Source organism: Mytilus edulis, chromosome 13 (genome assembly GCF_963676685.1).
Source record: "Mytilus edulis chromosome 13, xbMytEdul2.2, whole genome shotgun sequence".
In the NCBI taxonomy this organism is placed as follows: Eukaryota; Metazoa; Mollusca; class Bivalvia; order Mytilida; family Mytilidae; genus Mytilus; species Mytilus edulis.
In genome coordinates, this window is record NC_092356.1 from 53138102 (window position 1) to 53162805 (window position 24704).

Consider the following 24704-nt stretch of genomic DNA (forward strand, 5'->3'; position numbering starts at 1 on the left):
TTGTACCTCAACTTATGCATTTATCGGTATTATTTGCACCTTGACACCTGCGATAATCAGTATTTTTGCACTTCGACTTATGCGATAATGGGTATAAAACGGTTATATGCAAAAAAACAAAACAATTGTACTCCTAGCATGCAAGTTTGACTTCTAGAAGATACTTTCCTTTTAAATGAATCATAATCTGCGGTTAAAAATCTGCAGTCTAAAACAAAGGCTTTCATTGAATATACTAGATTTAATCGTATCTACATAACAGTTTATTAATACTGTAATCAAACATTAACATTATAGTGCAATATCCTTTTTTGATCAAGAAGACGTCATATACCACTTTATATAGTCCTTTACATTTTCCTAAATCTTCTTTAAGAGAAGCGTTAGCTTCTGGTGTAAGCTTCATACGAAACACATTCAACGCTGTTAAAGAACATGAATTATTATACATTATTTGGTAAATACTGTTTTGCGTCAAGGCTAGTTTACTCTCAGTCAATTTCATTTCATCTGTCTTTTAAATTTAACTTTCTGTACTTTCTCAACTCATAAATACATGTATAAAGTATTGTTTAATAATTTTTTAAGTTGATTTCTTGACACTTTGTTTATATGCTGTCATTATAAGGTCGCATATCTCTGGAATTCCAATCATGTTTTTAGCCTGAGTAAATAAAGTTGGTCCACCTTGTCTCATCATGGCTGCATCCCTTTCCATTACCTAAAATATTCGTAAAAATATATCAACGACATGTAATTTATTAAACACAACTGTCTTATATAATTAAACGAAAAACGATTAAACAAGAGCTATGGTGTAGTTTTTGTAACATAGAGGTCCCGGGTTTGAGTCCCGGATGAGACATGCGATTTTGCAAGAAGAATCATGCTCTCCGGTTACACAACCATGCACAGGCACTTGTCTCAGAAAAAAAAAATCCTATATACCTTAATATAACACCCATGGGATGTATCAACACAGATACAAAAAACATGTACACTATATTTCCAAGTATAACATATTTTCCTTTTCAATACTGACCCTGTTTATATAAGACTGTTTTATTGTAAAATATTTTACTTTTACCTTATTACTTTGGATTTCTGTTTTTATACTTACTTTTAGATCAGCTCCCACGGCTTCTGCCAGATCTGTTTTATTTACCACTAACAAGTCACTCTGTGTAATGCCTGGACCACCTTTTCTAGGAATCTTGTCACCCCCTGCTACATCGATTATATAAATAATATAATCCGCTAATTCTCTGCTAAAATTCGCTGCCAGATTATCACCTCCAGATTCTATTATAACTACTTCCGGGTCAAACTTTCTCGTGAGATCTCGGACTTCCTCCATATTTAAAGAATAGTCCTATAAGTATAACGAAAATAATATTCTGTTCATCTATATACGTTTGACTTATTGAAACATATGAAATTACAAGGCTCATATAAAGCCTAATGTTTAAGATGTTAATGCTAAAAATAAAGTACAATTGGCAGAAAAAAACCATTAAAATATTCCTCAAGAAGACTATAATTAATAAAAAAGATGATTATATTATATGTTATAGGTAATGCTTGTCTTAGTGAGCAAATCATTATGATAATCAGTGAACACGTATCAAGTTATAGTTTATCGTTGGGTGCCGCTTGTTTAATCTTAAGATTGCCATATTCATAAAGGAGCACATACATATAAACAGAATAACACTACAAAGATTGGTTTTTAAAAAATTGAAAAAGAAGTTTTTTTTAAGAACAGAGGATACATATAGATATGACCGTATCTGATACCAATAACAGACATCGGAAAATCAACCAATATAACATAGACAAATTATTTTAAAGCAAATCAAGTTCAACCGTGACAAACCACAAATATTTATACGATTCTTAAATGTTTGGAATCAAAATGTCACCACTAAGTGTGAATGACACGTGCTTCTTAATTCAAACAAGTCTTTTGCCACTCGGGTTGTACCCGTCATGGTGATCAATACTTGTACGAATCTGAGAGGAACTGTATACGATGAAAGTAATGGACGACCGCAAGGCCGGTTTGTTATTGTTTGTTAAACGTACAGTGGCAAATATTTCATACATAAATATAGCGGGTCGCTATTTTGGATAACGACAAATGAAACCCATTAATTGTCATCTTAGATACACAATTTCCGAATGATGGCGCCTGCACAACTTGTGGAGATATCAATTTACAGAAAGGAACTCTGAAGCTTCTTTGTTAGTAGCTGCGGAAACGTAGCTGTATGTGTATGTCTAATTGATATTTTTCGATATTATAAAAAAAAAATTCTCAAGGAACCAAGAGCTGCGGATTCATGTGAAATCATAAAATATGCTTAATAAGAGCAATAATCTTTTATAAAGAACATCCTGATAGAAATTCAAAAGTATATGACTTGTGTTATCTCCCTTTCAACGTGATACATTTTTGTAATTCTAGTCAAAATTCTGTAACTGCATTGGAATTAATATTTTTTCGATTCGTGGATATAGAATGTTATCGTCCATATATATCACAACATAAAAATCATCGGGAATCAGTATAATATGTTATGCTGGGTATGTTGCGTTGTCCATATATCAAAGGAAACCAACGTTAAATGTAACAAAACATGCTCATTTTCATTGACCAATTGGCACTTCCATGATTGCTGCTCATTGCTTTTAATACTAGGAACAAAGCATAAAAATTGAATCATGTTACAGAACCGTTCACGGAAAAGAGATGAAGAAAAGCAATGAAATCGCTGGTCGTATGCTTCGCGGGTTGCTTTCTTTAGTTGCTGTGCATGTACTGATTTTGTATTATGGATGGATACTCCATATCCTTTCTTGGCTATTGTACTAATTCTACAATTTAATACCTCTCTAATGGCAGCATGGGGACACCCACCAGTTTCTACTGCTGTCATTCTCTCCTCGGGTAAAGCTTTATTTCTCACTAAAAATTCCCAGTCCTCTCTGAAAGTATTTATACAATTTTAACATGTTTTGTTGTTTTTTCAGAAAATCAACATTCCTCATAACGCTGTGAATATTCAGAACCATTAATACATTGTATAATGTGGAACTTTTATTGGTATTTCAATATCATATGCCACTTGCGTCTTGAACAATTAAAACTAGCATTTGTCTCGAACAATTTAAATAAACATGTGTCTCGAACATTTAAAACTAACATGTGTCTCGAACAACTAAAACTAACATGTGTTGAACAAATAAAACTTATATGTGTCTCGAACAATTTAAACTTAACAAATGTCTCGAACAATTAAAAATAATAGATGTCTCGAAGAATTTAAATTAAAAACTGTCTCGAACAATTAAACCTAGAAACTGATCGTGTAGATATTTTTCCTTTGAATGGATTTATTTTATTTTTCTGGTTTCTTTGGTTTTATATTGATACTTATTTACCAAGAACACACATTCTACGCAGAATAATTATCGCGTACGTATTTGTTAAAAAAAAAAAAAAACTTGGAAAAATTTGAGCGTAATAGAAATATATACAAACTTTATGTTGTCTTGTTTGATTAAAGACAACTTTGTACATAAATAACATATTATAATAGGCACGTTTAACATTGTGACATTAAGTGTTTCCTTCTTGACCGATTTACGTTTATGTTTACTGGTGATGTTATAATATTTTGAAACCGTCATGTATTTTTATTTGTATTCATCTGATGAGTGAAACCTTTTTCAACTGATCTTTAAAGTTCGTTCTTATGTTTAACTGTTACACCAATGTCTGATGTTAGGGGAGGGTCGGGATCCTGCTAAAATGTTTAACCCCGCCAAATTCTGTATGTATTTGCCTGTCCCAAGTCAGGAGCCTGTAATTCAGTGGTTGTCGTTAGTTGATGTGTTACATATTGTGTTTTTCGTTCATTTTTGTACTTTAAATAGGCTGTTAGTTTTCTCGTTTGAATTGTTTTACATTTGTCATTTCAGGGCCTTTTGAAGCTGACCATGCGGTATGGGCTTTGCTCATTGCTGAAGGCCTTATGGTGACCTATTGACAATCATACCACATCTTCTTTTTTATATGATATGTGATACGTACAGGGACATAATTATAATGCATGTGTTATATTTCTTTGTGATGCTGGTTTCCAAACTGCATGCGCAGGTGATGCCTTTATAAATGTGTTAGTACAATGAATATGTCTCACTTTACAATATAAAAAAGAAGATGTGGTATGAATGCCAATGAGACAACTGTCCACAAGAGACAAAAACGACAAAGACATTAACAACTATAGGTCATCGTACGGCCTTCAACAATGAGCAAAGCCCATACCGAATAGTCAGCTATAAAAGGCCCCGATAAGACAATGTAAAACAATTCAAACGAGAAAACTAACAGCCTTATTTATATAAAAAAAAAATGAACGAAAAACAAATATGTAATACATAAACAAACGACAACCACTGAATTACAGGCTCCTGATGGTTTCAATGAATATGTCTCACTTTACAATCCTGGTTTCCAAACCGCATGCGGAGGTGATGCCTGTATACATTTGTATGTAAAATGAATGTCTAACTTTACAAAAGTTTTTACTGATTCTGCCACGCAAAAATTATTATCATGTAATATCGATGTAGAAAGATTCATTCCTTATAATAATTATAGAGTTGGTTAAATGTCCGTTTAAAAAAGTCTGTCTTTTTCCCATATCTGGTTCGGTTTGACAATATAAATGTCACTCTTTTTGTAATTTTTCATGATCGCCGATTGTCTCATCTGCTTTGGTAAAATACCAAAAAAAAGTATTTTCTTACTAAATTGATAGGCGTTCAAAATGATACATACATTTGAAGTTGAGTTTTCGTATTTACTGACGGGGTACAAAACAAGTACCAAAATTGTGAACCCTATATATACAACAGTGTACAGGCATCGTGAAACAAGTTGGTTGCATGCTCACAAAAACGCCATGATGTTGTAGAAATGCAACACGTAACACAGTAATGCTATGCATCTGATTTCAGGACTTTAAAAAGTGACCAGACAAATAAATGCAGGGGTAATTAGCCCTGTTTTCTTATGCTTACCAATAATATATTTTTTTATTTCTTTATACAGGTCTTTACCATTTTGCAATCAACAACCAGCTGCCTCCGTCTCCACCCGCGAAATGTTGAGTTTTATTATCAATAAATATATAAATACAGTCAACATTCGTTATATCGAAACCAGTCCAACCAGAGAAATATTTCGAGATACCTATAATTCGACTTATACAAATAACAGAAGTTTGAGACTAAGGGACACAGCTCAGTCAGGCTTAGCTTAGTAAGGCATGTTCGACCCTAACCATTACTTGTCTGATTTTCACAGCCAATCCCATAATTCTAGAAATTTGGGATAAATATTGAAGGAAACCGAAAAAGATTTATAACTGAATATTATTAATGTTATTGTTCATTACAACAGAATATAAACTGGTTAAAATCTTTGCTGTAAGAAGACAATAACAATCAAAACCAAGGAGTAAACAAAGACTCACAAAAACCAAAGGACATTTAAACAGTTACGATTGCCAATGAGACAACTTTTCACAAAAGACCAGATGACATAGAATTTAGAATCTATGTGTCATTGTACGGCCTGTAACAATGGCCCAAGCGAAAACCGTAAAGCAATCTATAAAAAGACCAGACATGATAAACGTAAATCAATTATTAAGTTTCCTTCGTTCGTTGTCTTATTGTCGATATTCTGGTCGTGTCAATTGCGTCTAGATATGAGCTTTGAAAAGTATAACGATGACACACACGATGCTAACTCAGTAATGCACATGATCTCACGTCTTTAGATCTATGGCTATTGGAATTATTTCCAAGCAGGATTTTTTATTTGCACCTCAAAAAATGTAGTAATCGGTATTATTTGCACCTAGACATGTGTGCGACAATCAGTATTATTTGTACCTCAACTTATGCATTTATCGGTATTATTTGCACCTTGACACCTGCGATAATCAGTATTTTTGCACTTCGACTTATGCGATAATGGGTATAAAACGGTTATATGCAAAAAAACAAAACAATTGTACTCCTTGCATGCAAGTTTGACTTCTAGAAGATACTTTCCTTTTAAATGAATCATAATCTGCGGTTAAAAATCTGCAGTCTAAAACAAAGGCTTTCATTGAATATACTAGATTTAATCGTATCTACATAACAGTTTATTAATACTGTAATCAAACATTAACATTATAGTGCAATATCCTTTTTTGATCAAGAAGACGTCATATACCACTTTATATAGTCCTTTACATTTTCCTAAATCTTCTTTAAGAGAAGCGTTAGCTTCTGGTGTAAGCTTCATACGAAACACATTCAACGCTGTTAAAGAACATGAATTATTATACATTATTTGGTAAATACTGTTTTGCGTCAAGGCTAGTTTACTCTCAGTCAATTTCATTTCATCTGTCTTTTAAATTTAACTTTCTGTACTTTCTCAACTCATAAATACATGTATAAAGTATTGTTTAATAAGTTGATTTCTTGACACTTTGTTTATACGCTGTCATTATAAGGTCGCATATCTCTGGAATTCCAATCATGTTTTTAGCCTGAGTAAATAAAGTTGGCCCACTTTGTCTCATCATAGCTGCATCCCTTTCCATTACCTAAAATATCCGTCAAAAATTATATCAACGACATGTAATTTATTAAACACAACTGTCTTATATAAGTAAATGAAAAACGAATAAATAAGAGCTATGGTGTAGTTTTTGTAACATAGAGGTCCCGGGTTTGAGTCCCGGATGAGACATGCGATTTTGCAAGAAGAATCATGCTCTCCGGTTACACAACCATGGGATGTATCAACACAGATACAAAAAACATGTACACTATATATTTCCAAGTATAACATATTTTCCTTTTCAATACTGACCCTGTTTATATAAGACTGTTTTATTGTAAAATATTTTACTTTTACCTGATTACTTTGGATTTCTGTTTTTATACTTACTTTTAGATCAGCTCCCACGGCTTCTGCCAGATCTGTTTTATTTACCACTAACAAGTCACTCTGTGTAATGCCTGGACCACCTTTTCTAGGAATCTTGTCACCCCCTGCTACATCGATTATATAAATAATATAATCCGCTAATTCTCTGCTAAAATTCGCTGCCAGATTATCACCTCCAGATTCTATTATAACTACTTCCGGGTCAAACTTTCTCGTGAGATCTCGGACTTCCTCCATATTTAAAGAATAGTCCTATAAGTATATATAACGAAAATAATATTCTATTCATCTATATACGTTTGACTTACTGAAACATATGAAATTACAAGGCTCATATAAAGCCTAATGTTTCAGATGTTAACTGAAATGCTAAAAATAAACTACAATTGGCAGAAAAAAAAACATTAAAATATTCCTCAAGAAGACTATAATTAATAAAAAAGATGATTATATATGTTATAGGTAATGATTGTCTTAGTGAGCAAATCATTATGATAATCAGTGAAAAAGTATCAAGTTATAGTTTATCGTTGGGTGCCGCTTGTTTAATCTTAAGATTGCCAAATTCATAAAGGAGCACATATAAACAGAATAACACTATAAAGATTGTTTTTTTTTAAATTGAAAAAGAAGCCAAGTTTTTTTAAGAACAGAGGATACATATAGATATGACCGTATCTGATACCAATAACAGACATCGGAAAATCACACAATATAACATAGAAAAATTATTTTAAAGCAAATCAAGTTCAACCGTGACAAACCACAAATATTTATACGATTCTTTAATGTTTGGAATCAAAATGTCACCACTAAGTGTGAATGACACGTGCTTCTTAATTCAAACAAGTCTTTTGCCACTCGGGTTCTACCCGTCATGGTGATCAATACTTGTACGAATCTGAGAGGAACTGTATACGATGAAGGTAATGGACGACCGCAAGGACGGTTTGTTATTGTTTGTTAAACGTACAGTGGCAAATATTTCATACATAAATAAAGCGGGTCGCTATTTTGGATAACGACAAATGAAACCCATTAATTGTCATCTTAGATACACAATTTCCGAATGATGGCGCCTGCACAACTTGTGGGGATATCAATTTACAGAAGGAACTCTGAAGCTTCTTTGTTAGTAGCTGTGGAAACGTAGCTGTATGTCTAATTGATATTTTTCGATATTATAAAAAAAATTCTCAAGGAACCAAGAGCTGCGGTTTCATGTGAAATCATAAAATATGCTTGTTAAGAGCAGTAATCTTTTATAAAGAACATCCTGATAGAAATTCAAAAGTATATGACTTGTGTTATCTCCCTTTCAACGTGATACATTTTTGTAATTCTAGTCAAAATTCTGTAACTGCATTGGAATTAATATTTTTTCGATTCGTGGATATAGAATGTTATCGTCCATATATATCACAACATAAAAATCATCGGGAATCAATATAATATGTTATGCTGGGTATGTTGCGTTGTCCATATATCAAAGGAAACCAACGTTAAATGTAACAAAACATGCTCATTTGCACTAATTGGCACTTCCATGATTGCTGCTCATTGCTTTTAATACTAGGAACAAAGCCATTTTAAGCATAAACATTGAATCATGTTACAGAACCGTTCACGGAGAAGAGATGAAGAAAAGCAATGAAATCGCTGGTCGTATGCTTCGCGGGTTGCTTTCTTTAGTTGCTGTGCATGTACTGATTTTGTATTATGGATGGATACTCCATATCCTTTCTTGGCTATTGTACTAATTCTACAATTTAATACCTCTCTAATGGCAGCATGGGGACACCCACCAGTTTCTACTGCTGTCATTCTCTCCTCGGGTAAAGCTTTATTTCTCACTAAAAATTCCCAGTCCTCTCTGAAAGTATTTATACAATTTTATAGATATAGGAAGATGTGGTGTGAGTGCCAATGAGACAACATGTTTTGTTGTTTTTTTCAGAAAATCAACATTCCTCATAACGCTGTGAATATTCAGAACCATTATTACATTGTATAATATGGAACTTTTATTGGTATTTCAATATCATATGCCACTTGCGTCTTGAACAATTAAAACTAGCATTTGTCTCGAACAATTTAAATAAACATGTGTCTCGAACATTTAAAACTAACATGTGTCTCGAACATTTAAAACTAACATGTGTCTCGAACAACTAAAACTAATAGATGTCTCGAAGAATTTAAATTAAAAACTGTCTCGAACAATTAAACCTAGAAACTGATCGTGTAGATATTTTTCCTTTGATTGGATTTATTTTATTTTCTGGTTTCTTTGGTTTTAGATTGATACTGATTTACCACGAACACACATTCTACGCAGAATAATTATCGCGTACGTATTCGTTAAAAAAAAAAACTTGGAAAAATATGAGCGTAATAGAAATATATACAACCTTTATGTTGTCTTGTTTGATTAAAGACAACTTTGTACATAAATAACATATTATAATAGTCACGATTAACATTGTGACATTAAGTGTTTCCTTCTTGACCGATTTACGTTTATGTTTACTGGTGACGTGATAATGTTTTGAAACCGTCATGTATTTCTATTTGTATTCATCTGATGAGTGAAGCCTTTTTCAACTGATCTTTAAAGTTCGTTCTTATGTTGAACTGTTACACCAATGTCCGAAGTTAGTGGAGGGTCGGGATCCTGCTAAAATGTTTAACCCCGCCAAATTCTGTATGTATTTGCCTGTCCCAAGTCAGGAGCCTATAATTCAGTGGTTGTCGTTAGTTGATGTGTTACATACTGTGTTTTTCGTTCATTTTTGTACTTTAAATAGGCCGTTAGTTTTCTCGTTTGAATTGTTTTACATTTGTCATTTCAGGGCCTTTTGTAGCTGACCATGCGGTATGGGCTTTGCTCATTGCTGAAGGCCTTATGGTGACCTATTGACAATCATACCACATCTTCTTTTTTATATGATATGTGATACGTACAGGGACATAATTATAATGCATGAGTTATATTTCTTTGATACGTTCTGAAGCATTTAATGTAGAAAATAAGGTACATTCGTGTTAGTTCTATGGTCGGGTTGTTGTCTCTTTGACACATTCCCAATTTCCATTTTCAATTTTAATAATGTTCTTGTTCCATGTCATAACCTGGAAACAAAACTCTAGAAATCGAAATCGCAGTCTTCTACCAACAGACCGTCGACTGTCATACAAGTGAGAGGTTTAAATATTTATAAAACCAGGTTTAATTCACAATTTACAACACAAGGAAATGCCTGTACCAAGTCAGGCACATGAAAGTTGTTTTTCATTCATTTGATGTGTTTGAGCCTTTGGTTTGCCATACCTCACCCAACCGGGCCACTTATCTCTACAGTAGTAATAGACGGGTTTACGTACCTTGTAAATATATCATTAGTAACAACACATATACTATGCTTATCTCTAAGATGTTTACATATAGCAAGGACCGTGGCAGTCTTTCCCGACCCCACCGGGCCACCTATTCCTACTGTAAAGGCTCTCTGTAATAGAAGAACTTGTTTAAAGTGGTACCTCTCAGCTGAATAAACGAGAATATGGAATGTAGTCATGGATTTAGTTTTTTTTCTAATTCGCCATTTCACAATATAAAGGACTATTGTTATCTCATTATTCATACGCCAAAATGAAACAATGTTACGTCATTGGTTGAATTTCATGTTTTTAAACAAATTACAACGTTTTGGTGTACGCTTTTGAAAATATTACACATAATTCAATAGATTACGTCGTATTGGCAATGGGATGCATTCATTTTTGAAAGGTAGATTTGGCGATTCTTTTAACCTCCCATTAGTCATATAGCTCCCAAGGTATTCAGTTATTTATATATCAAGAATATGACAGTTGTTTTCCATTCGTTTGCTTTTGATTTGGCAATTTTTTAATTCGCATGCAGTTAAACTGGTATAGAACTAACCACATCGCGCGGAACTGATTTATAGTGACAGTTTGAGAAGAAAATTCCTTACTTGGCTTTTGCATAAGATTTCGGTTTAAATTCTTTGCAGGTTTTCAGTTTACGTAAGGTTCGGTTTAAAAGGTCTTCTTAAAACTTTTGACTACAAGCTGAGGCTAAATATCGGTCTCTTTTGAGGGAGTTTTTTTTCTGGATAAATGTTTTAGTGGCCTTGATCGTATGGTTTGATGTGTGTCTATATATTATATGTTTTCTCATTTAAGAAACATGTCTTATGCATGTCAAGATCATTTATCATCATAAAGATGTTATTGTTTTGTTATAACAAATGTGCCTGGAGCAAAACATACACATTTTGATTGAATTCAAAACTCTAATGATGAAAAGATGAAATCCGATTAAATAAAAAAATGAAAGTAACAATCACCGTAATACTTTTGTAAAATGTAGATGCAAAATTATCATACAAATTAAATTCTAAAAATAAAATAATTTAATGTATAAAATAAAATAATCCCGTTTATAAAGCGCTTTTCAGTCTTCCTTTCAACAGGACCGCTCAAAGCAAAACATTTGAAAGCCTGGGATATACATGTATTACCAAGCTTTTAAGTTAGTGCACGATACACGTGTGTCTTATACATAATACTCATATATCTCCAAGTTGGATCTATTTTATAGGGCATTGTTTTCAATCAGGTCTTCCTTAAAGAGTTTTACTGCTTACAATGACCTTCTGAATCGAAGGTTCCAAATATACTATTTAAAAAGTTGAGGTAAAAAATTCAAAGATATTAAGAACTGGCGCAAATTTGATATTGTTGAGGTTATTCAATATCTTTCTCACAGATCAGTTTCATAATATGTAAAAGCCACGATTCTATCCAACTTTATTAGTGGCGAATCCAGAACATTTTGTAAAAAGGAGGGGGCGCTGACTGACCGAAGGGGGGCCGCTCCAGTCACGCTTCAGTGATTCCCTATATAATCAACCATTTTTTTCCACGAAAAGGGGGGGGGGGGGCTTAGACCCCCAGGCCATCCCCCTGATCCGCCTTTGTTACCCCTTTTATGACATCACATGGTTAACACAACGGCTGTAACGCGTTTGGCAGGAGCTTGTTTACTTTTTCGGAGCACTAGGATTCATCTCACGTTTTAAATGGGTTTATGTTGCTTTTCCTAATTGTATTTTACACATGATTCCTGTTTATTGTCTCCTTACTTTTTTTATATTTTATATCCGAATATTCTTATAAAAATGAGAATGGAAATTGGAAATGTCACCAAAGGGTCTTCAACAAAGCGAGAAAATCCCGCACCCAGAGGTGGGATTCATTTAAAAAAAAATATTTGTTAATTCAGAAGACTTGCCTTTAGTTAACATGTTTTCATCATTTACAAAAATAAAGAGGTGAAAATGGATAATGTGCATACTGTCCCTCTTCTCATAGTTTTCGCATATACAAAAAAGTTCATATTCAGGTTCATATACATGTAGTAGCGATTTAAGTTTTTAAATTCGTCAGTAAGTTATGCAAACATCATCTTACTATGTGTGATTAATGTCGTGAATTATCATTTGTAAAAAAACATACATTTCAAAATTAAAAAACAAATATGTACCACAATATAATCATAGAAATAATTTAAACTATCATGCTTAAATGGAAAAGCTTTTGTCTTTCTGCAATATTGAACTATAATTGAAATTGCCAATATAATCGTTTACTATATTCCCTCCTTTAGATAATATTTTAAAATTATTTGTCGCCGCCTTGAATTCTAATTTCATAATGTCACATTTATTTGATACTAATCATATGTTCATTTTGTCATATATATTGTTTATACATGTAGCAAGTTTGTTATTACCAATAACCTCTTGGATATGTGTTTGAGTGTTTTTAAATAAATCTTGAAAACTTAATTGAGATATTCACAATAAAAGAGAACGAAATGATGTATACCATATTACTTAACATATTCAAGTGCGAGCAACATGAGGGGTTCCTTTTTAATAATGTATATTACTATATACCTATAGTTTATATAGACTTTGGTATTAAAGATATATAGTTAAAAATAATGATATGGGAATATTTGTCAAATGTCTTCTTTTAATTTAATATATTCAGTCCTTTTATGTAAAAAAACCTGAAGGAGATGTAGTATAATTGCCAACCATGAGATCACTGTCCAACAGTGTCCAAATGATGCGAATTTAAGCAATAATGGGTAACATAGGCTACCTATAAGTATTTATTCAGGTGAAATGTAAAAAAACAGGAATTTAAAATTGATACTTTAAATCAGAAAGAGTTGGTTAAAGAACAAAATAAACCAGAAAATATTGCAAGGTCATGGAACTCCTTTTCGAGGAATTTATTATTTTTTTTAAATGGCGGGAAAAGGCTGATGACGACCTTTGTTAGTCTTAGTCTCAGTATTATTTTTTAATTTCAGTTTCTTGTGTACAATTTGGAGTTTAGTATGGCGTTCATTATCATTGAACTAGTATAATATATTTGTTTTAATATATTTGTTTTGGGCCAGCTGAAGGACGCCACCGGGTGCGGGAATTTATCGCTGCATTGAAGACCTGTTGGTGACCTTCTGCTGTTGTCTGTTCTATGTTCGGGTTGTTGTCTCTTTGACACATTCCCCATTTCCATTTTCAATTTTATTTTACCTAGTATTTTAATATTTAACATATCTATTGGTCAAAGGTATAACCACTGTTCTAACATACCCTATAGCCAACAAAGGGGAGCTATCATTGATGTCCATCCCTCCATTAATAATAAAGCGGGAAAGGTATCGTGAATGTAAAACACTGGATAGTTTCGATATAAGCGTTAGTGACATGGGAAGATTTATCCTTTTCAAAAAATGTGATACGTTCATAATTTTCGATCTTTAAAGCTCATTAGAGCTTGAGTTACTTTGTTTGCATTTGCACAATGTATCGACGATAAATAAAACTTTGATTTGATTTGATAATATTTTTTCTCGTTTGGAATAACCTACAAGAAATACATGTTGATCATTTTATCTTTCTACTCTCGCCCCTTTTTCTCTGTTGTACTGTCAATGAATGCAACGTCGCTAGTTTACGAGATTGAATCATACTCCACAAATAACAAAAAGGCACTGGCTACGGTTACATGGAAATGTAACAATAATAAAAATATTATTGTTACATTGGAGACTAAATGCCGGAATGCATGGTTGGGAAAGGACCTGTTTAATTACGAATGTAACAATAATTATTGAGGCTTAACAATAATTATTGAGGCTACGGTTACATTGCGTTATTGTTTCATGAAAAAAAGCAATGTCCGATGGGACTATAGTAATATGTACTAAATAATAAAAGTTGAGGACATTTATTACATACATTTATAACATACAATTTATTTACTGTAATTTTTTTATTTACAATGACAATTTCTACAAATCCAGTAAGTTGTTTTTAAAGTCCGACACATTTTTAATTGTAGCAGACAGAGTTATTAGTTAAATTTTAGCTCCCTTTGGTAAAACTCTAAATTTCATATTTGATGTATTTCATTGTTAATTAATTTACATGAAGCTTATTAAGGATATATTTGTTAAATTACATAGCTTTTGCTATTTTAATTCATTGGTTAAAGATATTTATTTATATAGTAAAGTTTAATATTTGCATCGTTGCAAATTCTTTGGTTACCTTCTGTGAGAAATTTATATATTTTATATAACTAGTTTTAGTTTCTTATTTCATTTAGTCCAACCAAGGAAAGCCAGACTTTCCAACCAAGTATCCAATAGGTTAGTGCATTTGCCACATGCCTTTCGAATGCTCCATTTCTACACTTTTGGCTTTACATAATAAAAGTTGTACTTTGTTAATTAAATTACATATTGTTTTCAGTTTTTGGTTTTCATTTACTTAGATATATTATAGCGCATCACTTTTGGCATCAGTTGTTTTCCGCACACATCAGTTTACAAACTAGAATTAGCTGCGAATCTTCGGCAGAATTGTTCCTGCTACATGATGAACGAAATTACGTCCTCCACGGATACGTGTACATACAGAATTTCTTAGTATTTAAGTTACAGTTAGCAAACTTTGCTTTTGATTATCAATTTGCGTCAAGTTATAAAGCTGTATGAAATGTATGTCTTGATATTGTTTCAGTTTCGTTTAAAACGCATCCCAAGTTTTAATTTTTTCACCATAAACAAAATTGGTCCAAAGTATAATGACAGTAATAAGAGTAGGTGTGCAGTTACATACTTTAAAAACGTGAAACCATTGAACTATATTTTTCGCCTTTGACAGTCACACTCCTAATCTTGAGTAGTATCTTTAAGAACATCAAAACCATTAATACGTAGTAAAACTGTTCAAGTTGTACACCATTTGTTGAATAATAATATTTTATTATTTATCAGTATTAAATTACAAGTATTGTTTAGTACATATGAAAGAATGAAGCAACACAACTATAGAAGATTAAAGTTTAATCAATCTAGCGTACATTGCGGTTTTTCATGTAACAATAACGTAATGTAACCGTAGCCTCAGTAACTATTGTTACATTTGTAATTAATCGGTTCCTCACCCAACTTTGCATTCCGGCAATTAGTCTCCAATGTAACAATAATATTTTTATTATTGTTACATTTCCATGTAACCGTAGCTAGTGCCTAACAAAAAAACCTGCGTACATGCAGTCGGAGAGACCAGAAACATATATTGTACTAGAACACACCCGTGATATCGCGGGTCCGTGACTGAATTAAAGTATATAACTATGCGCAAGCCTTATTTTAGTATTAGTACTGTCATCTGATAAAGTCATGCCGATTATAAGATACACAATTTTCGCTGCTTTCAAATCTTTCTGTTTGAACCCGTCGAACTGGAACTTATCAGTTATTGGTAATATTAATTATTTGGAAAACAAAAGGTCCTGGAATGGAGTATTTTTTTATCAACAGCATTGTCCTATATATTAGTTATAAATAAAGTTGAATTCTTTGATTCGCTGTTTTACGTCATGCCCGCTAAAAAATTGAAACTTATTTTTAGTCCAGATTTTTAGTATTCGTATTGTTATCTTAGAAAGTCTTACGGATTAAAATACTACAATAGGTAACAATTTGAAAATTTAATAGTCTCAACCCTGTGATTATGATCCGTGTATATAGCATATTAATCCTGAATACACCGTTTGGTGGTGCGCTTGTCAGATGCGGAACGTACAGATAAGGTAATAGGTAACAGGTGATTATACTATTGGTATCGGTATCGGACTCAACCCGGAACTTCCTAATTATTGGCAGTATCAATTACGTGGAAAACAAAAGGGCCTGGAGTGGTGTAATTTTTAATCTACACCTTTGTACTATATTAGTTGTATATAAAGTTGAATTCTTTGATTCATCGTTTTTACGTGATGACGGCTGACAAATTGGACCTCGTAATTTTAGTATTATAGATTATACATGTATGCCTTTGGAGAGAGGGGACACGTACAAACTAATAATTGGAAAATCACCTGTTTCCAGTCTGTACGATATAAAGGTTGGTCTCGACTTGTAAACGTTCCGGGATTTTCCATTATCTCATGGGTGTGTCCGTGTTCGTGGTGGTCCCCATGTTGATGACCGTTAGTGTGTAAGTTCACATGTTCGTCACTGATCGGACCAGCTGTGAATAAGGTTATATATTACATCATAAGAAGTAATGAAGTAAACTAAAATGTAATGTATTATATAGAAATTTACTTTTTTTAGGCAAAACGATAACATTTATCAAAATTCTTCATTTGAGAGAATAAAAATTCTTTAAACACAGAGACCGTTGTTTTTCCTGTTTGAATGGTTTTACACTAGTCAGTTTTTGGAACCATTTTATAACTTGCTGTTCGATGTGAGCCAAGCTAGCTCCGTGTTGAAGACCGTACTTTGACCTTTAATAGTTTACTTTTACAAATTGTGACTTGGATGGAGAGTTGTCTCATTGGCACTCATACCACATTTTCTTATATCTATATAAAGAGAGGGAGAAAATATAATTCGGGAATAAGTAAACAATAGCTTGAGGACAACTGAAATCTGATTAAAACACCGATCTTGTGTCCCAGTTTTGCTTCCAATGATCTATAAACGCTCCGTTCTACTTTCTGTATTCAAAAACTTTCGGAATCCTCTAGTTTTGTTGGAATAAAACCCGCCTTCCAAAATTTGAAGGTTTAAATTTCATTGGCTGAAGTAATAATCATCGTAAGAGAAAGAAAAACGGAAGGTTGACAGAGCTTAGACACGCCAGGATCTATAAATCAGATTGGTAAATCTGTTATTTGTCAGTTCAGATATAATTGTATCAACTGTTTGTAAAGCGTTTTTTTTCTCTCCAAATAATAAGAAACTGAACTTTTTCTATTTTCTGAAGCAACTATAAAAAAGAAGATGTGGTATGGTTGCCAATGAGACAACTCTGCACAATGGACCAAATGACACAGCAATTAAAATTGTTTTGTTCGTATGCATTGTCTGTTGTCCTTTTATAGGTAAATGAGAGGGCAGGGGTAATCATTTATTTTTATCTGTTGCTATGCAGGCTCTTTGTTTTCTTTCCTCGCGAAAATTAATTTTTACATTTGTTCACACCCCCCCCCCCCCCCCTTTTACCACCTTTCCGAAAATCAAAAGATCGTTCCTTAATTGTTTCCATGCACTTTTTTTTTAATTTACATTCTCTTCCATTCTTTTTTCCTGGGTGGAGAAACCTTTAAAAATCAGTCTGATGTGAAAAATTCTACATGTGCATATAAAACGTTTGTGTATTGTACTACATTAAACGAGTAACACTATTCGCTAAAAAAAAATGTGAACTTTAATGCTAGATGATTGTTTACCAACCTTTGAGAAAGTTGACTCTATCGTTTGACTCCATGATGACGATCGACAGACTAGGAATGCAATGAAACTTGTGTCTTATATTTATCTTTGTCCTTGTTCTGCAATCCTAAACACCAAGATAATAGTATATCAATTATTAATAAAAAAAAAATTACAGTACAATTAAAATTATATAACTTTCTGCTTTATATTCGTCCCTTTATTTTATTAAGTACCACTAATTGTGTAGCGAAGTTCTGACATGCGACTAAAATGTAAGCAATGGTGTACAATAACAGGATAAAATTACAGTAGAATATAGAATCATATTCAAAACAGTGTGGCTGTGGCCATTGATTGACGGCCTAAATTATCCCGTTGACTCGGACAGATTAGGTGAACGTTTATCTGTAAAAACCACTGCTCACTACTTACTTATTATAGAATTTAAAATGTGGGGTCACCGAAGGTTCTTAAAGCTTTTAAGATTAAAATAATTCGAAAAATTAATCAGGAATAACCTTTATGTTTTGATTTATATTATTGATATAAATCAAAACATCGTGTTAATCCTGATTAGTTTTTCTAATCACTTTATTTCAGGCGTTGAGAACCTTTAGCGACACCACAGTTTAAGTGTCTTTTACAAGTACATAGTGAGCAGTGGTCGTTACAGACAAACGTTCACCTAATCTGTCCCAGTCAATAGGATAATTTAGGTCGTCAATCAATGGCCACAGCCACACTGTTTTGAATTTGATTCTAGATGAAATAAGCCTACGACTCAAATGGTCCATATTCTGGTGTTAAGATTTAAACACGGCACGGCGTTTTAATCCCCAAACTAAGATCGCGATGGCAGATTCCAAGGGGCAGATATATGAAGGAGTCAAGAGCGTCCGTGCTCCCTTGTGAAGCTATATATAAGGTAAATTCATCAAATTTCAACATGTCCCACTCTTAACGTTGCCTCATTATAACCCCCCTTTTTCATTACCAGGTATCTTCAACTGTATTGTAAAAACAATAATACGGTAAGGCTTTTATCTAAGAATACTGCTTACTTCACAGCACAAAGCGTGTTCAGTATAAACTACATATATATAAGAAGATGTGGTATGAGTGTCAATGAGACATCTCTCCATCCATGTAACAATTTATAAAAGTATTTACCATTATGTACATGTATGTATATTCGCTATTTTAAATGAAGGCATATTATTTTCCTCAGTCTTTTTCAACCACAAAACACTGAGACAGTTAAACCATCAACTTATACTAAAGCGCTAGTCTATAATTTATATGCACTGCGGCATTCACTAATAAAATATAAACGTTTCTGACAAAACACACATCATCCAGTACTTGAATCATAGAGTAGTTACGGATCCAGGGGAGGGGGTTCGGGTATTACCCCCCCCCCTTTTTGACGATAAATGCATTTGAATCGGGATATACTTGGAAAATAAACAAAATAGCGAAAAGAAAAATTGTAACAAAATAGGGTCGAAGAAAAAATACACAAAATAGCGATCATAATATTCAAGCCATGCTAAAAATATTTGTTTCATTTTTATTTTCTAACCATTGTTATACATTTATAATTTGTGACAAAACACACATCATCCAGTACTTGAATCATAGAGTAGTTACGGATCCAGGGGAGGGGGTTCGGGTATTACCCCCCCCCCCTTTTTGACGATAAATGCATTTGAATCGGGATATACTTGGAAAGATAGATGGTCAGATAATATCCTGTGTATAAGAAAATGCATTTGAAAATTATTCTATGGGGTAATACTTCCTAAGTATTATGTCTATTGTTTTCTTTGAAATGTTATCTAAGGGGTCATATCATATCAGTTGCATATATATCAAAATAAGTATAACATGTGCAAAAAATATGTTGTTGAAAGTGAAAGTATTGATTTTGAAAGTAGGGTCGAAATTAGCCATAGTCAATTATTCAAGGTTCAAACATCTGACCATCTATCTTTCCAAGTATATCCCGATTCAAATGCACATCATCCAGTACTTGAATCATAGAGTAGTTACGGATCCAGGGGAGGGGGTTCGGGTATTACCCCCCCCCCTTTTTGACGATAAATGCATTTGAATCGGGATATACTTGAAAGATAGATGGTCAGATAATATTATTTAAAACCATTGTAAAAGGTTATTTAATTATATATAATTTTATGAAATGACCTATCGTTCGTTCACCCCTAGCACCTTGACCTAACCTATATGTCATCTTAACCTAGTTGGACTCTACATTTAACCTTACAGCCAGCATAATCCAGATTATATCAGTAACAAATAAAATGTTTTAAAATTAAGAGCCACGCATATTGCATAATATTTCACGTGACCAAAATAACATTCAATAAAACCAAGTGATATACAATATATTGCATGCGCGTAAGTAGTGTCTAATTCTATTTTTATCCTTTCTTCAACGATCAGGAGTATAAAATCGATTTCTTTGTAGCATGAATACATCACATTTATAGCACAGTGCTATTTATAATATGTCATGATTCAATAAATAACATTAAAACCATGGGATATAAATAGATGATCAAATATTACGAAGCCTACATTTATTTATTGACAGCATTACATAAAATATTAATTTTAAAAAAAAATTCAGACACCAAAACTTTCGTTATATTGGTCTAAAAGCACGTTTAAATTTCTTGATTATGCATGCATATCCTAATTTTTAACATCAAAATGTGATTAAAAAAAAAAGTAAAATGTAAAATGTATCTTACCTTACTACACGGTCTTAACAAACTCCTTACCAATTAGATTAACTTGTACTTTTGGTATCTTCAGTTCACCGGTCTTCAGTTCACGTGTGGAAACTATAAGTAACATAAGTTACTTACGGTTCGATGAACTCAGGTGATCTGAAGTCTCCAATGATTTAACGTCTTCTCAAACTGTACACACCACAAGTAAGTGATTATATACTGTGGAAATATCATAAACGACAAATTTTAAGAACAAAATATATCAATTGATTGTATATATCGTACATTGTACATTGCGGTGATATTTATTTGTCCTGAAGGACGGAAGAAGATTCAGTGGTAAAAATTAAGGTAAGGTTGCAATGTGTTTTCTTGTCTTTGGCTGCATGTTCCGATGAATTTTCATTAATAGGTAACGGGGTATAATTGCAAAAGGTATTTAATAATCTTTGTCAGGCAATTTTTTTTTTTGCCAAATGGGCCAATTGGGCATTTCTCATCACTTTGCGTCCGTCGTCCATTAACTTTTAAAAAAAATCTTTTTCTCGGAATCTACTTGGCCAACTTTAACCAAATACAGTATTTGGCTAATATCTCTGAAACTAAATCATTTAGAAAGCTATTAAGACAAGAATAGAAATATTCAGTATTTAGTAAATTAATTTTAAGTAATTTTTGCAGCTTTGGGTTTTTATCTTGAATATCAATACAGATCGAGATAAACTGTAAACAGCAATAATGTACCGCAAAGTAGGATCTACAAATAAATCAACATGACCAAAATTGTCAATTGACCCCCTAAGGAGTTATAACGATAAAGATTGATTAAAAATTAAGAGCCACGCATATTGCATAATAATTAACATGACCTAAATAACATTCAATAAAATCAAGTGATATACATCGCATGCGCGTAAGTAATATCTAACTCTTTGTATATCCTTTCTTCAACGATCAAGAGTAAAATCGATTTCTTTGTAGAATGAATACATTACATTTATAGCACAGTGCTATTTATATGATGTAATGATTCAATTAATAACATTAAAACAATGGGATATAAATAGATGATCAAATATTATTGACAGTAGTAAAGAAAATATTAAATAAAATATTAATTTTAATATTTCAGACACCAAAACTTTCGTTATATTGGTCTAAAAGCACGTTTAAATTTCTTGATTATGCATGCATATCCTATTTTTTAAAATCAAAAGCTGATTGAGTCATTGATCGATTCATGTCATTGATGGAAAAACACGGGCACTTGTTTCTGTCAATATGTGGTTTTCTATCCATACCCGTACAAAAATCACGTGATTTTTTTTACGGGTATGGATAAAAAAAAAACGTATTGGCAGAAACAAGTGCCTGTGGGATCGATTTTTTGTACGGGTATGGATAGAAAACCCCATATTGACAGAAACAAGTGCCTGTGTGGAAAAACCTTCACTTTAAAAAATGTAAAATGTAAAATGTATCTTACCTTACTACACGGTCTAAACTAACTCCTTACCAATTGAATTAACTTACTTTTAGTCTCTACAGCTCACGATGTAGCTAACGGTTCAATGAATTCAAGCTTTGAAAAATATGTTTTTTTTTAATTTTCTAACCATTTTAAGTGTAAAGTAAAATAATAAAAATATTTTTAGTGTTATTTTGTTTGGCAAACAGACCTTGTAATATCAGTTACTTGAAAGATAGATGGTCAGATATTATTATTTAAAACCATTGTAAAAAGTTATTTACCGTGACATAATTTTATGAAATGACCTATCGTTCGTTCACCCCTATGACCTTCACGGCTAACACTACAAACCATTAAAAGTCTGAAATGGCCTTTATCTGTACTCGACTGTACTGATTTTTACTCGACCAGTCTGAATTCGTCTGAGATTTACTTGATAATACTCGACTGTAGTCTGAACCATACTTAACAGTCTGAACTGTACTCGACCAAGTCTGAACCATATTCGACCTAGTCTGAACCATACTCGACCAAGTCTTAACCAACCTAGACCTATTCTTTGTATCTATTAACTGAATTTTATCATTTTAGGATTTTTTTTAATAAAAATGAAATTTAAACAACAACTTAAAATTGAAAATGTATTCAATACAGTATTGAAATTAAAATTTCACAATAATCAATCATAATATAACTTCAACTCAATATTAATCAACACTTACATAATAATATATATCAACTTTTAAAATATAAATTAACAAAACAAGCTGAACAAATAATCTTAAAAAAATGAATTGTGACTAATATTTTCAATATTATTCAAATTTTATGAATATTTCGGAAGTATTTTATGGTAATTGGACTATTTTCACCATTAACTTAAGCCTAGTATATATTTATGTTGTCAGTTGACTTAATGCAGTGAATGTTTTTTTATTAAGATATATATAAAATAGTAAATAAAACAACTTAATAAATTTAAAAAAAAATGAGAGCTTAATTGTTTTGTTTTATTAAACCAAGAATTTAATATAATCATTATAATAGAATTTCCCTAGCAATCCTTGATAACCTTTTTAAAAAATGAAATGTATTCCAAAGTAACAGTAAAAAAAAATTTAAATTGATTTAAGAATTTTTTGTCAAATTAATATGGCATACATAAAGCACTTTAATATGTTCTAATTAACTCCGCACATGTGTTTTACAGGTAAAAAGAAAGCCCTATTTTCTTAAATTCGTGTATTACTTATCTAGTACATACATGTATATTCGAAAGGCCTTGTTATTTAATTTAAACAGGATGTTGCAATTTTGAATGAATGTTATTTAGAATTTAATACCTCTGACCAGGTGTGATCTTATTTATGAGTTTGCCCCAAGCAGAGGTTATACTTTACATTTCACCACTAATCAGAAAAATAATTTTATTTATTTATTTAATTTTATCCGTTTTTTGATATAAGTTATATATAATATATTTTTTTTATCTTAAATATAATCAGAGATATATTTCTTATATAAGGACAAAATCTTTTATAAATTTTGTTGGCTGTTATTATATATGTCAGTTAAAAAGAAATTTATTTAAACAGTTGAAAAAGTAGGGGTTTTTTTGGTCTAGTATGGTTCAGACTGGTCGAGTATTGTTCAGACCTTTGGTTAAGTATGGTTTAGACTAGAAAAATAGGTCGAGTACATGTCAAGAATGGGTTAAGACTGTTTCAGACTGGTCGAGTAATAGTTCAGACTATTTTCAACGGCAAAGATGAGGGTCAAGTACGATTCATTACAGTCAAGTATGGTTCAGACTGGGGTCGAGTAATGTCAAGTAAAAGTCAGACCAATTCAGACTGGTCGAATAAAAATCAGTACGTTCGAGTACAGATATAGGCCATTTCAGACTTTAATGGTTTGTAGTGTAACATATATATGCCATCATAACCTAGTCTGACTCTACATTTAACCTTTCAGCCAGCAAAATCGAGATTGTACCAGTCCAGTAAATTAAAGATTGTTTAAAAATTAAGAGCCACGCATATTGCATAATAATTAACATGACCCAAATAACATTCAATAAAATCAAGTGATATACATCGGACCAATGACCCTTCGGACCAATGCGCAAAAGTAATATTTTACTCTTTGTATGTCCTTTCTTCAACGATCAAGAGTAAAATCGATTTCTTTGTATCGCCATGACCTTCTGAATACAAATCTTCAGATTTCTGTATTTTGTGTAAGAACGCGCAATTCTTACTAGAACGATACTGTTGCACCGTATTGTCATTTTTTTTTACTGAAGAATATCTCATTCTTTACTTTTTCAATGGGAAAATATAAATGAAGCAAAACTATTGCCGTGTCTAAATAACTCTTAACTGACACAATTTCAATTGTCCAACCCATTAACAGTCTTTATTCTCATAATTTTCACTAAAAAGTGGTATTATTCACGTTATATTACAATTATGAAATATTTACTAATGTCAAATTATTTTTTAGAACCAAAGTACTATTTTGTGTCCTTTAAATGATATCTAAAATTGTGTGTTTCGCCTTTTATTAAAAAATTGCTAAGCGTATAAGCATAAATTATACATACTT

At 32.2% G+C, this 24704-nt stretch overlaps 3 protein-coding genes and 1 long non-coding RNA gene across 5 annotated transcripts in view; 2 read left to right on the forward strand and 2 right to left on the reverse strand.

The window, feature by feature from the left end:
- Positions 1–240: 240 nt before the first annotated feature.
- On the reverse strand, positions 241–2995 carry LOC139500761 (urease accessory protein UreG-like). Its single transcript, XM_071289595.1, has 3 exons — positions 2892–2995; positions 1121–1372; positions 241–721 (listed from the first exon to the last, which is right to left on the reverse strand). The coding sequence occupies exons 1-3, from the start codon at positions 2937–2939 to the stop codon at positions 584–586; spliced, it is 438 nt and encodes a 145-aa protein (XP_071145696.1). The 5' UTR covers positions 2940–2995; the 3' UTR covers positions 241–583.
- A 996-nt stretch (positions 2996–3991) lies between these two features.
- Positions 3992–5215, forward strand: LOC139500762 (uncharacterized). Its single transcript, XR_011658357.1, has 2 exons — positions 3992–4162; positions 5123–5215. It is a non-coding gene; the product is annotated as an uncharacterized lncRNA (long non-coding RNA).
- A 1321-nt stretch (positions 5216–6536) lies between these two features.
- On the reverse strand, positions 6537–20784 carry LOC139500395 (urease accessory protein UreG-like). Its single transcript, XM_071289135.1, has 7 exons — positions 20645–20784; positions 17889–17994; positions 16523–16674; positions 10409–10533; positions 8801–8897; positions 7025–7276; positions 6537–6677 (listed from the first exon to the last, which is right to left on the reverse strand). The coding sequence occupies exons 2-7, from the start codon at positions 17920–17922 to the stop codon at positions 6537–6539; spliced, it is 801 nt and encodes a 266-aa protein (XP_071145236.1). The 5' UTR covers positions 17923–17994; positions 20645–20784.
- The window catches only part of LOC139500763 (urease subunit alpha-like), a 62501-nt gene continuing 58454 nt past the window's right edge, over positions 20658–24704 (forward strand). The window contains exon 1 of one of the 2 annotated variants that reach the window (XM_071289598.1): positions 20658–20830. The gene's annotated coding sequence lies outside the window, so the exon portion shown is untranslated. Of the gene's footprint in view, positions 20978–24704 lie in introns of both variants that reach the window. The other variant, XM_071289596.1, reaches the window with a different exon arrangement.